General features: G+C 37.7%; 1 protein-coding gene across 1 annotated transcript in view; it reads right to left on the bottom strand.

Annotated features, from left to right (window-relative positions):
- The window catches only part of CNTNAP2 (contactin associated protein 2), a 1,016,974-nt gene that overhangs the window by 386,905 nt on the left and 615,555 nt on the right, over positions 1-14,514 (bottom strand). Inside the window, exon 10 of the mRNA XM_039715193.1 lies at positions 10,750-10,921. Within this exon, the coding sequence (XP_039571127.1) occupies positions 10,750-10,921 (172 nt within the window). The remainder of the gene's footprint in view (positions 1-10,749; positions 10,922-14,514) is intronic.

Below are 14,514 nucleotides of genomic sequence, written 5' to 3'. Positions count from 1 at the left end.
ACAGCAAAAACCATAGCCTAATAACAAAAGAATAGCATTACAGAATTCCTTGGGTAGGAATAGGCATATTTCCATATTTTTATTTTATTGTTTTATAAGAAAGTTCCGAAGAATGTAATCTTATTCCTCAAAATTGAGAATTTTTGTAGCAGAAATTGAAAGAACTAAGTGCCAATAACAATTTTGTTGCAAATGTACAAGTATAGATTTGATATGAAACTCTGGAAAAAATATTAGCGCTATGACTTTTTTTTTGGTGATATACTTCACCACTAAAAAGTCTTTGAAATAGTAAATATAAAACATACTTATTCTACAGTTATAAATGAAGTATTGCACTAAGCTTTCCTCTAAAATAACAGGCCTGTAAAAACATCTTAACTTTTGGGATCACTCTGGTAAAGCTCTGCCTTATGTTATTTTTATTTTTTAAAAAATATAATAACAGGAAAAATACAACACAGTTGCAGCACAGATTAAGTTTTTTACTTCTGGTGAAACCCAGTTCTCTTTATATCTCTCCAAATGTAGATGTCTGTTCAATATTCATTTCCTTTTAATATAATCTAATCTACTGGTGATATTTACCAGGAATGAATGAAGACCTGTTTACTGAAACCTTATATTAGTTAGTTCATTTAAACTATCCTTCCAGGAAGATATCGAGGATTAAGCAAGTAGCATCTGACACATATTCCTCCAAGGACTTTTGTTCTTTCCAATTTCTTAGAAGAAATCTGGTTAGGTTTTAACTCAATTTCTCATCAAGAATTGCCACCTGCTTTTAATTTGATGCACAACTGAAATCTGCAGACTCACAAATACTAAAATGCATCATAAACTTTTTGTGCATTAGCTTTAAATCTATTCAGCATAATGCAGGAAGGAAGGCAAATTTACCTGGAAAATAGGTTTGATGTGGAACTGGAGAGGCAGAGTTCAAATCTGTGGTCAGCCTCAAGGTTTATGTGTCATCCTGGTCAATCATCATGTGGCCCCAAAACTACTTACTTGTCTACAGAGAAAGTTATGTAGAAAAACACCATCCAGCTGCTTCACCACCTAAAGTTTATATAACAAGCAAGGGAAAAAACCAAACCTCTCTTCACTCTCTTTGTTGTCAAACCCTTCTGTATCCTCCAACTAATCATGTGTCATGCTGAAGTACAAGGTAAGGTTGTGTGTTAAGTTCTTCCCTCACTATGTCATACATGTATGTTCTCATTTGAGATATTTCTAGGCCATAAAATTCTGATCTATTCATCTAAATACCTTGCTCAGTATTTTGTCTGTGGTTAGTCCCATTCTTCATATCTCATGTCTGCTTATGTAGGCTATGCAGAATTCAAGTCCCTCCCTCATGACTCCATGCCAGTCACACAGGCAGCCACAAAGCTTAGGGAGCATTAGCACATGTAAATACTGTAAAGAATCTAGGCCTTAACCTTTCTATAGCTGCATTTTCTTTAAAGGAAGAGGTCGTGAGAAACACCAAAAAAATACTGGGATACTCAGGAATTTAATATTGCTGGCTAGAGAAAAGCATAAAACAAGTAAGGTGAACCTGTTGTATCCAATGTGCTAGTAGCAAAAATTAATTTTATCACAATTATTTACTTTTAGGTGACACTGTATTGTTCTGCAAAAGATCTGGGAAATCAGTATCTGGGAGAAATATCAGAACAGGAAATAACACCTTCCTTGATGGACAGACGGTCGAAAGAGTCTAATCACTAGCAAACACTCACCACCAGCAGAACTACTGAAATAAGCACTTCTTTTTGAGAAAAGGAAGCGGGAGATATTGAGACAGTATTAAGCCTAATGCACATATCTAGACATTATTACTATTACTAATGATTTCCAATGATGGCATAGTAAACTCTTTTCTTTTTCATGTTTCAAAGAGCAAGCTATAACTACTACAAGACCACTTGTAATCTATTAGACCTATAACTCTATTTCTTTAGGCTCTCACCAGTGTGAATATTCTGCATGAGTTCAATATGCCAATATGCTCATTTTAAAATTATAATGATTTCTGAAAAAAAGAGAAAATATGTAAATCCAGCAGAAACTGTACAGTAAGTCAATTTCTGCTAAAAGTCAGGTTCCATCTGCAAACAGTTATACCTGTTTGTAGCAGTGTTTCATGCAAGATAAACTACTTATTTTGGAGACTTTATTCCTTGCTTGTATGAACAAGAGATGGGCACAACATTTTAGTAAGACAGACATTTGTTCAGAATTATTAGTACCAAAAGATATTGCCTGATTATGAAATCGTTATTCTATGGTTTAATTTCTGCATAAGATATCCAGTAAAAATTCTAGTAATCTGACATGACTGACTGTCCTCCAGATGCACATACTTCTAATGAATGGGTTAAATTTGCTCATAGCTTGATACCTGATTACCAATTCAGAGCTGCAGTCATAAAACTGGTCATAATCATAATTGTACTGTACAGAAAGAATTACTTTCTAGTATCTGGAAAATATGTAGAGCATTATTACTTATTACAACATGATGTCATACATATCAAATAATATTATGTCTATTAATTAGAGAATATAATCAAATCTATTACAGTCAGTAGTAGACAGGCAGTCTACTTGTTTAGATAATGATTATCAACTTTCTTTTACTGGGAAAAAATAGTAGAAATATTGATACTCATATCTATGAGGTATTCATAGTTAGTTAGCAAATGCAAATGAGAGGATGATGCAATTTTAGTCTTATTTAAAGATCAGTAGTAATACAGACAGTTCCTGAAACTTCTTTGCATTAGCTAAATTTTTCCTAAACTTTAAAACTGAGACAACAACCTGGTTTCCTTTATTTTGGAGAATGAATGTATAGAGACAGTTTTGTTAAGAATAGCAACACTGTTCATCCAGGAGAAGATATCCTAATCACACAAAAATAAGCAATCTGCATAATATATTAACTTTTTCAGTTATGAACAGATGAGGAGCAATAAGTGATGAATAACTTGACACAGTCATCAAAGCAGTAGAACTCAGCTGAGTAACCAGGGAGCTAGTTTCAATGGTTTTATTATGGGATCAGGTAAATATTTAGCATCTAATCATGGGAGAGTATAAATTTCGTGTCCAAGAGACGGCTTTCTGGATGTTTGCTCAGTGCTCTCATCTTCCCCACATGAGAATGATAATAAAATAATAATTATATATGGATGTAATACAAGTTGCACATTCAATCAAGTCCCCTGAGCAAACTAATGCATGTAAGGAAAACCAAAAAATTAATTTCCACACAAAGATTTTGCTCGCGACTTTTATAAATAATAGATTACTCCATTTGATTAAGCTGTTCCTATATTAGTCATGTTGTAGCAGACAGCAAAAAAAAAAAAAAAAAAGGAAAGGTTTTGCCAAAACAACTTGCAACATTATTTAAATAATGTTTTATAGTTTGCCACTGTTGTCAACTTTTCTTCAAATCCTTTCCTTTTACCAGATTAGGAAACATTAGCAGTTGTGTGCCTTGATGGCAGGAACCCCGGTAACTGTGGCCTCACCTTTTAAAAAAACTATGCTAAAGTACTTGAATGCATCCCAAGAAAGGCATCAAAGATGGTGAAGGGACTGGAGACAGCCAGAAAGACCCAGAGTATGAGTGGTGCCTTGGAGGTGCAATGCAGTAGGCAGGAACAGAGCCACAGGGATCCCGAAGAACCCTGATAAGGGCCATGCTCAATGTCACCAAGGACATGAAGCAACACATGGGAGCCACCTCTGGGCCCACCCTGGAAGTTAGGAAAGCCTCCTCCCACTAGACAGGAGGCATCTGGCAAAATGGCGCAAAGGAGGCCGAGGGCTGTGCTCAGTGCTGCAGAGGAAGGCAAAACCTGCTGCAGGGGACAAGAGGCTGCCCATCTTCATGGGGCTTGAGCAGTAGGCAGCAACCTGACCAAGAATGCCCAGAGAAAACCTTAACATCACATGTTTGACGCTTCAGAGGAAGGCAAAAACCTGCCAAGGACTAGTGGAAAATTCCTTCCTGACCCCAAAGGTGGTAATCAGCTATTCCCTGAACTATACAAGACCTGCCTCCTCATCCCACACAGTGGGCATACTTCCCAGGAGAAGCCTGACTTCTGTTCTGCTCCAAGCACTATATGGAGCACATATAGTGGAAGCACACTTCTACGTGTGCTCCAAGCACTGGGATCCCTTGCAACACCTCTACACCTCTTTTTTATGACTGCTGCCCCAGGCTCCACATGGAGTATGAGGACAGGGAGCTCTGGAGTACTCCTTAAGTACATTCCCTTTGTGTTGCCATGGCTAGCCAGCTGAAAAAAGATTTCATTCCCTCAGATGAGCTTTGAAGGGACCCTGCTAGGAACTGGTTTTACAGTGGAGCACCTCCAGAGGGCCTGTCCTGCCTTCAGTTCTTCTACCTCAGCTTCAAGTGATTCTACCAGCTCCTCAAGGACTTCTCTCTGATGTATTCCAGCAGTGGGAGAGGGGAAGGTGCTCTCTTTTACCCTGTTCTGGGGCACTGTGACTGTGGTGTTGCAGGATGGTGGCACTTCACCCAGCATCTTCATAGGAGGATCTCTGGAATGCTGGCCCCGAGGCAGTCCCTATGCCAGGGGGCCCAGCGTGCTGTCCCTGCCCTTGGTGACCATGCACTTGGCACAACTGGTGGGTGACAATGACACATTCTCTGCCACTTGGCTCCCAAGAACAAACCCCATGCTGTTTACCTTTCTTTCAGACCGTGGAGAAAAACATCCTACAGCTCAAAAGCTGCCTCTATTATCTGTCAAGCTATGCACAGCACTGCATTGCATACTCCTCCTCCTCCAAAGCATACCTAAATGTTAACTGACTTAGCTCTTGTTGTAGCATGAACAAGTGTTTTTCAGGAAAAAATAATCCACTTTCTCAAGAAAATTATTTCAGTAATCTACATTTTTAAATAATAATAATAAACAATGATATTATTATTCCTTAGAGTCAAAATGAAAGGTTTCTTTTTTCCTCTCTGTGTTGAGCTTATATAGGACCAAATATAAGACGAAGAACAACTGAGGATTTTCTGAGATTTCAAAATGTTCAAGCAAGCATCCAGCTACAAGATGATGTACAACCTACACAATTACTTGAAAGAGTCTTATAAGAACGTTATTGACTATTGTAACCTGTTTAATGTAGGATAAAGTGAAAAAAAATAATGGCAATAAAATAGCATTCAAACCATCTGTATCTCAAACCATTCCAACTTGTTCAAAGAGGTACATTATTATGTTATTTAACAGTGCTTCTTTTTTTTTTTTTTATCACCATCTTGTTCTATCTTTCTGTTGCTGTCTTGGGGAGTTCCATTCTAATTAATGAGAGCTGGAAGGTCCAGCCAAGTTCTCGATGATAGCAAAGTACTGCATAGACTCTGTTAAACGTTGCGAGTTATTAAAATATTTACAGCTGTGTGTAAGGGACAAGGTTTGTTAACACATGGAAAACCCCAGTTTATTCCATTTTTAATATTTCTCATGCTTTCTTTTCCCTGATTTTTACAATGTTCCTCCCATCCCCTTTTTTGAGAATGGAGATTTTTTTTCATAACAAAAAATATGTCATATATTTGAAGATATACTTCAAAAAGAAATGTAATTCAACTGTTCTTATTCTGTGGTTAGCTCTGTAGAATTTGTAACCTCCTAGCTATCTACTGATCCACGTTAATAACATGGCAGTTGTCACTGTATACTCTGGTACATAATGGACATAATGGACATAAAACACAGTATTAAAAGCATTGTCATCTGAGGTCTAATGTCAGCCTACAAAGTCACCTTTCTGGACTGAGACAGATTATTATGTAAATGCACATGAATCTCTCTCATTGAAAGGCAGCTTTCACCTCCATTTCCACATAAAAATTTCGTATGGTTACAAAGAGATGTAGGGGGAAGAGGTGAGGGAGAAGGCACATGTGGGAAGTGCCTTCCAGCCATATGGTCAGGAATATCTGCAGGTTGACGCCATGGTATAGTTTCAGCCCTCCCCCAGTTCTACATAACTTCCCTTTTTGTGTATTTGAGTTGGAAAAACTCAGCTGCAAAGCAGGTTTTGCTTCCAGTCAGGACATTGCTATATCATCTGTTCCTCATGCAGAGCATTGCTGGATGATGTGTGTCTGTCTGTCTGTCTGTCTGATTAACCACTGAACTGGCAGAGGGAGGGGAAGAGCAGCAAGGAAGGGCAGAATCCTAAGCCTGTGTATAGATCCAGAAATGACAAACTTTATTACTATTTGGCATAATGATTTTTAACTCCAAAGAAACTTTGTCTTGCTGCCAGCTACACTGTGGCCATATTTATGTACCAATATGCTTGCTACATTCTGTTATTTGGATGAATTATTTCAAACTTTGATTGGCAATCAAAAAATCAGTTGACAGAATGTGGCTGTGTGGGATTAAAGCTGGATGCTGGCACTCTGTCATACAGAGTGTATACCTTCAGCAGGTAAGTAATAATCACCCAGAAATGTTCTGCTGCACGTATCTGATTACTTAAATTAATCTTTAATGTGAAATTATACTCAAAAACTGGCATCTAATTCATCTCACTGTGTTACAGAGAGAATCACTCTGTTTACACATTCATAAAACACCAGAAACACATGAACATTTTTCATTTTCTCCTCTATTTTTTCACATGTAACACAGAAATTTTCATCAAAAGACTTCTGCAATAAATTAATTGCAAGTAATAATTCCTGTTCAATGTCCTGTGCTTAAATCTGAAAGTACAACAGTACCACCTGGACTGTAACAAAACTTTAGATTGTTAATGTTAAGAAAAGGACGTGAAAAACAACCTGTGCTGTCACAAGCAATGTAGCATGTGGATCACTGTGACAACAATGCAACTTCCATTGCTAATGCAATTATCGATAAATAAGAGACAGAAATAGAGATGATTTTTTTTTCTCAGTAGCATTTTAACTGCCTATAATTATACATACCTGCATGAAATTATATGCATTTATACTATTTAACTACTGGTAAAAAGAGAATGTTCCTTAGCTTTGGTGCTCCCCTATAATTAGATCTCAGCTTGCAATCTGTGCAATAAAAAAATGCTCATGTGAGGAGAGGAAGACAAAATAAAAATACACTGGTTCAACACTTGTATCTCCTAAGTACAAGTGGAATACTCTTGCAGTCATTATTCTTACACTTTTCAAAACTGCTGGAAATAAAATGCAGAAACCTTTTCCATACCAGGCCAGAGTTTAGCTCAGCAGAACCTGGGACTTTGGAAGCAGATACCCTCAGGCAGGTGCAACCTAAAAACTCAACAAACCCTCAGTAACTTTTGTTATGTTCTTACCAAGAAAACTCTCCCCTCTTTACTAACCACTCTGGCTAATGATGAAAAATGCCACCATTTACAACTTCACCTTTTGTTCCTTGAACCAAATGGCTGAAGCCTGCAGTAAGAATAATTCAATGTGACAGCTTATCTTTTTGCCCAGTGGGTGTCTTTAATGAATTTTGGCTATGAAAGCAATTTCCATGTTGATGATGATGATGTCTGAAGCCTTTATGATTCAGATCCAAACTAGTTTAAAAAAGCGGGAGGATACCACTATGACAAGCCACAAGTGTCTTCCCCTTTCACAGGAAATTAAATTGAGTTGATATACGTAGCACGCATGGTACTTGCATTCCTTAAAAGAAAGCCACATTAAAATGTTATTTATGATGTCATATTGTAGCAGAAGGGTTTGTAAACTCTTATCTGCAGAGGTTAATGAGACAGCCATGAAAATCCAGTTAGATCTAAAGCTTGGCACTGAAACTTCTCAGCCAAAGGGTTTTGTTCTAAAGTGCAAAGTTACTTGCAGGGGAGAACAGGAGAAATAAACTTTCAGGGGAAAACAACAAACTTGATTACATCTCAATCATTGAAAAAATCAAAGCCAATCCTACAAAACTTTTTTGGATACTATTCTAATTTCCTGGGACTATACAACTGCTACTCTGCTTGCAACACAATCTTCCTGTGCTTAAAAAGCATAAATGCAAGACATATGGTTTTAACTTTTATGAGCATGATATCAGAGCCCAAGGTGGTAGAAGAGAGAAACAGACTGAGAATATACTCTCATATAGAGAAAATATAAGTACATACATACTTAAGTATAGATAAAACACTGTAATTTATGGCAAACTCCATTGTGAATACAGATTTTATGTATATATATATATATAAAATAAACTTAATATATAACATACAAAATATAGAAAGCATAATAATATTTTTGTATCTTAAAAAGCCACTATAGATAAATTTTATGTGGCATTATATGAAATATTTGGATATATATTATGTGTTATAAAAAGAAATGGCTTTTAAATAGTAACTTCTATGAGAACTTAGCTTCCAAAATAAGCTGCTCAACATATAAGAATCCTTAAGTCTTGTATTTCATAAGTGTATCATAAAGCTTTGGTACTAATTAACTTATCCTGTAAGTTACTTGTAATTACATTACAATATATTTGAAAACCTTTATTCTGATTAGCTTTACTATAATAACGGATTTTTTTCTAATAGAAACTGGCATAAATGGGTTCAGTCATTGAGATCAATACAAATTGTGGCATAACCTTAAATTTATCCACTGGAAGAAAAGCAGAGACTTAATTAGCTGTATCTTCGTGTCCTTTCTTTCAAGTCAGTTTGCATTTCCAAAACCAAATATTAAAAATAAAACCAAGTCAAACTGACAAATACTGACCACATAAATTCTTTTTAATTTCAAGTATGTGTGAGGAGACAGAACAAACTTCATCCTTACGATGCCAGCTTGTCACATGCTCCTTTCATTATGACTTCAACCTTCAATAGGTCCATGAGGAGAATCAATATAAAGTGGCCTGACATGCCAGAGCAACTCTGGTACAGCCCAAAGCATGTCCTGTAACCCTGAGATTACTGCAGTGGGATACTGGGTCTGGCTGGGATGGAGTCACTAAATTAATCTTTTTCTCAGCAGTCCGTGGGTGTTGTTCCCAGCTGTAGCTAAACCATGCTGGCACCAGAGCACTCTTTTGGCTGCTGCTGGACAGCGCCTGTGCAGAAGCACCAAGGCTTCCCTGCACTCCCTTCCCCTGAAAGGCCAGGAGGAGGGGGTGGGTAAGAGGCTGGACAAGGACATAGCTGGGGTAGCTGAGGCAGACTGAGACTTTGGAAGCAGGGACTTTGGAATCAGTTTCCCATGGAAATTCCATACTGTACAACAGCATGCCCAGCAATAAAACCTCAGGGGATGGAAGAGGAAAGGAGTATGTTTAGTGTTGTGGAGTTTCTCTTCCAAAACAACCACTACATGTGCTGAGGTGAGGCTGTGCTTTCCAGGGAGCAGCTGGACATTTGCTTGCTGATGCAAAGCAGTGAACAAATTTCTCTTTTTGCTTTGTTTACATGTGCAGTTTTTTCTTTTCTTATTAAATTGTCTTCGTTATCCACCAGTCTTTTTGCCTTTCTCCTGTTTTTCTCCTCATCTCTCAGGACAGGGGAGAGAGCTAAAGGTAGGGACGGTGTTTGGCTGCTGGCCATGGCTCACCTACCACAATTCATTTAGTGCAAATGGATGTCTATATTTCAGGAAGAGAAGGCATTTTGCAAAACCAAAGCAGTATGTTATATTTGGTTTTTTAACAGTAGCATCTATGTCTGAGAGACTCTTAAAATAAAGTAGGAAATTAAAAGAATGCATTTCTTTACCACAACTATGCAGATATTTGTTGATGATATCCAAAATCATTGAGTCAGTAGAATATCTATCATTGGAGATATACAAAGCTCAACTGGTCCTGAGTAACCTGATGTTGCTTTGAAGTTGGCTCTGCTTTTAGAGGGCGATGTGAGCTCCAGGAGTTGGTTATTACTCAAATTATTCCAGGGTTCTCTGATCCTTGCTTCTTTCAGAGCACTATTTGAAAAAGTCGTTTTCAGCTTTCGAACAGGATTGCAATGGCTTTAATGTAAGGTAATTTTCATGATAGGCCAAGCTGTCTGCATTCAGGAGTTTGGTTACTTGTTCTTTCTGTCTTTCCTGGTATTTTCTTTTTTTCACCAATAAAGAAACCATTAATCAGAAGCAATAAAAATAAATACAGGTGAGCAGTTCAAAAGGTAGTGTCAAAGCAAAAGGCTGCCCTAATTCTCAATTATTCTTCTTAGACTGGAAAAAAAACAAGCCCAGTAAGCATTACTTTAATTAAGTTTGAGCATTTCTTACATTCACTGATGTGCAAGCATGCAGACCTGCTTTACTTCTCTGAGGAACACAGAGAAGCCAGAAGGGGCTGAAGCCAGGAGCCGCAACTTCTAGTTGCAAAAAGGTCTCCTAACAGTCAGCTAAGAAACAGACAAAATGTGTGAGGAGTTTTCTCTATTCAAGACAGCCATATTATTGACATATAGGCTGAGCCTGACTTGCAAGAACTTTTCACCTCCTCCTCTGCTGGTGAGTGGAGAGGTTTGAGAGTTGCTTTCCACTTCACCCTACACAGTCTACAGTTTAAAGCCATCATCCCCATCACCAAGCATTGGTTGTCACTGCTAAAAAGGTAGCCTTGACATGATCACTGGCCGTGTCAGGACCATCTTTTCTGGATCACTGTGTATTTTCAGAATATGAAGGACATGTCAGTGTATCAGAGTATGGGTGATCTCTCCACAGCTTACCTGTCAATAATGGCACACATGTCAATTGTGACATTGGCAAAGCTTCCCAGCTCTCCTTGCTCCACTGCATGCAAATCCACCAGCTGATCATCCACATGAATACTCTGCATGCATCCTTGGAAAGAATGCTCATATAGGGAGTGATCTGAGTCATTCATCTGTGCAGGAAACCCTGCAGAGAAGCAAAATAAAGAGCATTATTAACCTCATCTACTATGACTTAAGCCAGCATATTTTCAAAGGACAAGAAACAGTTTTCCTAGATAAGGCTAGAACAAAGGCATTGTGATAAGAAAATATATTACAAAGTTATTAATTTACATTGCACTGTTATTGATTTAAGTAATTGTCAACTACCTGAAGAATTTATACAGTACAGCTGATGATTTTTTCTAAAGGATGGAAGTTTTCTGCTACCTTTTCCTCCAATATTCTCTGCTGCTGCCTCTCATTCCTTCTGTCTCATACAGATGTTCTTGGAGTAAGAAAAGGATTTATCTCCTTGATATATTTTAGAACCCACATTCTAATTTCGCTGATTTTTCTGACTACAAATGCAGCCATGAAGTGAATTGCCAGTTCAGCCTTCTCTAGAACTAGATTTCCAGTCTTTGTCACTTTGTCCATGGGCAAAGAATACTTGTTCTGGAATCTTTATGTGAACTTGAAAATAGTCTGAAAATCTAACATCCTTGATCACTTCTGAGGAATCTGAAAACATTATGTATTATTTTAATTTTGCTCTGAATACATTCATTTTCTTGTGTGTTTGAAGGTGTTTACAAAAGATGAGAATGACTTAGTGTCTCACTCAGGCTAAAAGGCAGGGAGACAGAACATGTTTTTTGCATTTGTTTAACTGAATGCTCTTCAAAAGTGAACATGTCAGTTTACTTGGGAAAAATGTCCTTGATGCACAGTGGAGAGACTCATTCACTACTTATAAACCTTCAACAATGAGAGGTTTATAAGAAAAAGACATTTCATTTAAGATGGGAGCAGGAAGGAAGAGGGAGGAGAGTTTATTGAAAAGAAAAAAGATAAGAAGGCAAAGAAGGTAAAAATCCTGAAAAATTTATAAAGATGTTGCAGATTTTAGCCAGGTAGACAGCCAGCCATACAGTACTTTTCTGACAAGAGTAAAATATCATACACATTTGCTGTGGTGCCTAAGACAGATTTTACAACTCCCATTCCTTTTCCCACTTTTCTATCCACCTTGCCAATCTCCAATGTCTTATGGCCTCTTCAATAGCTTTGTGGAGACAGAAGAACAGAAGGTTATCAAACTGACATTATTCAAACAGTGACAGAAAAAAAGTGATGAACTTAATCTTAAATTTTGTTTCTGGATACAGTTTTTCACATGCCACAGAAATAGGTGAATTGGCTGAAAAAGAGGGTAACAAGTAGAAAAACAAGCAACATGTGCTTGAGTTCAGATGATGCCTAATACAGCACCTAGTACTAAAAAACCCATAACTAGTTACAGATAAGTCTTTGCCAAAATCTAATTAAAATACATTTTGGCTAAAAGGCTTTGCCAGAGATTTCATATAATTATGAATACTTTTTAAAATTTTCTAAAGTGATCCCGCACATCAGCTAAATTTGCTTTTGGTAACTTCTAAATTTCCCTGACTCACTTCAGTAAGCATTCACTTCAGAGTTCACTAGTGGTGGCACAGAATAATTTAGGGATGCTATAGTAATTAAGGTGGGACAATGCTAACAGTTAGATCTGACAGGTATCTCAAGAAGCTGGGCTTCCCTTGAGGTTGTATCAGCTCTGGACTAGAATTATGACAATATTACAGGAAGCCATAAATTGCTATGAGACGCATGTATAATAACATCACACTAACACACATTCAATGGAGAAGGAAAATCTCCTTGGGGATCCCCCAAATGCCTAACTAGTGCATAATACCCTCATCAGATCAAATGCCACCCCCACAGAAAAGAACCCAACCAACCAGCCAACTAAAGAAAAAAAGTGCTAATCATGGACTGTAGGAATTTTTATTTTGGACAGGCAGAAAAATCAAGCTGTATGGACGCGTCCTATATTGTATTTCCAGCAGACCATTGGCTAGTGACTTCTCTGATGACAAGAGGACAGGGCTTTCAGAAACCTGCCTCCTACTTTCTTTAAGTTGTTCTGTCTAGTGACTGATTCCACAGATTCATGTGAAGCTTTACAGACAACAGAAGAGAGACACAAAAGTGCAAGGTGGTTCTGTGTTTGGTGGATGCAAGCACAATATTTGCATGTTTCTGCAGGCTCTTTGCCCTGTTATATCTAAACAGCTTACTCTTTCAGCAAGGTGGTTCTGTGTTTGGTGGATGCAAGCACAATATTTGCATGTTTCTACCAGGCTCTTTCCCCAGTTATATCTAAACAGCTTACTCTTTCGGTGTAATTGTATATTTTTGAACTGTCACTGAACCCTAGAACTCCTCCCAAGCAAGAATCCCCAAAATAACACAAAGCATATTTTCATTTGGATCTTTAGTGCTGTACCAGAGCAGGGCAGGAAACGTGCATATCACCTTCGGGTTCAGAGCACCTCCATTTATTTGGTTTAAATACTAAAATTCAAGGTTATTAGCACCAGGGTAAACAGTAATATTCATGTAAACCCTGCAAAGCCAAGGAAATTATATAGATTTATCTGAATATAATGAAAGATTAGCCACTATCCTACAAACACTAACTGGAAAATAAAATCAAAACTGAGAGCCACAATTCACTGTTCACATCAAAAAGAGTATGAACCAAATATCTAAGTTAAAAATGTATTATTAGATTGAACAATTTGAACTAACCACAGAGGCGTTTCAATATGAGATTCTCAGCTTCACTGCATTTGAAGAATGCATTATATTAGTGCACAGCTTTTATTGCTCTCTGACACATACAGCAGTTTGCTACTGGTTGAACCTGTGCACAGAAAAGTGGCAGCTGGGTCTCTCAGCCTTGGTGGAGACCCCATGTCCATGGGTTTACTGGCTGGAGCAGGAGGGAGTTGTGGGATGGAGGGGCTGGAAGTGGCAGCTGCTCCTAACCTAACTACATAAATCAAGATTTTCTCTATTATCCAAGAGAGTGGTGTACACAGTGTTAATCAGTTTAGGATTCTGATTTTTTCTGTATCTGTTGATGGATAAAGACTATAATTTTCCCATGTAAATGTCTTTGTTTGCCTGTCTTGCTGCCATTCCCTTTGCTGTTTCTAGTCATGTAAGGAACTGGAGGAGGTAGAAGTTTTATGCACTAGTACAGCACATTTCATAATAAGTCTGTGGGGCTGACTGGGTGTCAAAGCATTTCAGTTATGCTATACTCTAACAGGTAGTTATGCTAAGAGATAATTTCAGAAAACAATTCCTATTCCACAGGGAATGGAAGAATGGATTTTTTCAACCATATGCTTCCCATAAAAAAAGTAGAAAAGCTACTAGATAAGCCTTACCCACATTGTTTTTGAACTACCAAGTATACAGTCTAAGATCCATTAATTTTGTTGTGACATGGACAGGTTATTGAGACATGGACGAGATTTCTCTGGTCAGAATCATTTGGGGAAAAGCTTCTGCCTTAAATGAAAACTTCAAAATGACCTAGTACCTTGTGGTTTTAATTCAGTGCACAAGAAAATGCCTTCCCCTTCCAGATTCCCATTACTGAGACATGATTCACTTCCTCATCCTTCCCATGGTGAATGAAATTTTAAATAAATTAAGTTCTCTAACTAATTCTGA

This window comes from Passer montanus, unplaced genomic scaffold, assembly GCF_014805655.1.
Source record: "Passer montanus isolate IOZ18808 unplaced genomic scaffold, ASM1480565v1 scaffold32, whole genome shotgun sequence".
In the NCBI taxonomy this organism is placed as follows: domain Eukaryota; kingdom Metazoa; phylum Chordata; class Aves; order Passeriformes; family Passeridae; genus Passer; species Passer montanus.
Note: the sequence above shows the minus strand (reverse complement) of the source record. Positions and strands in the feature narration are given on the sequence as shown.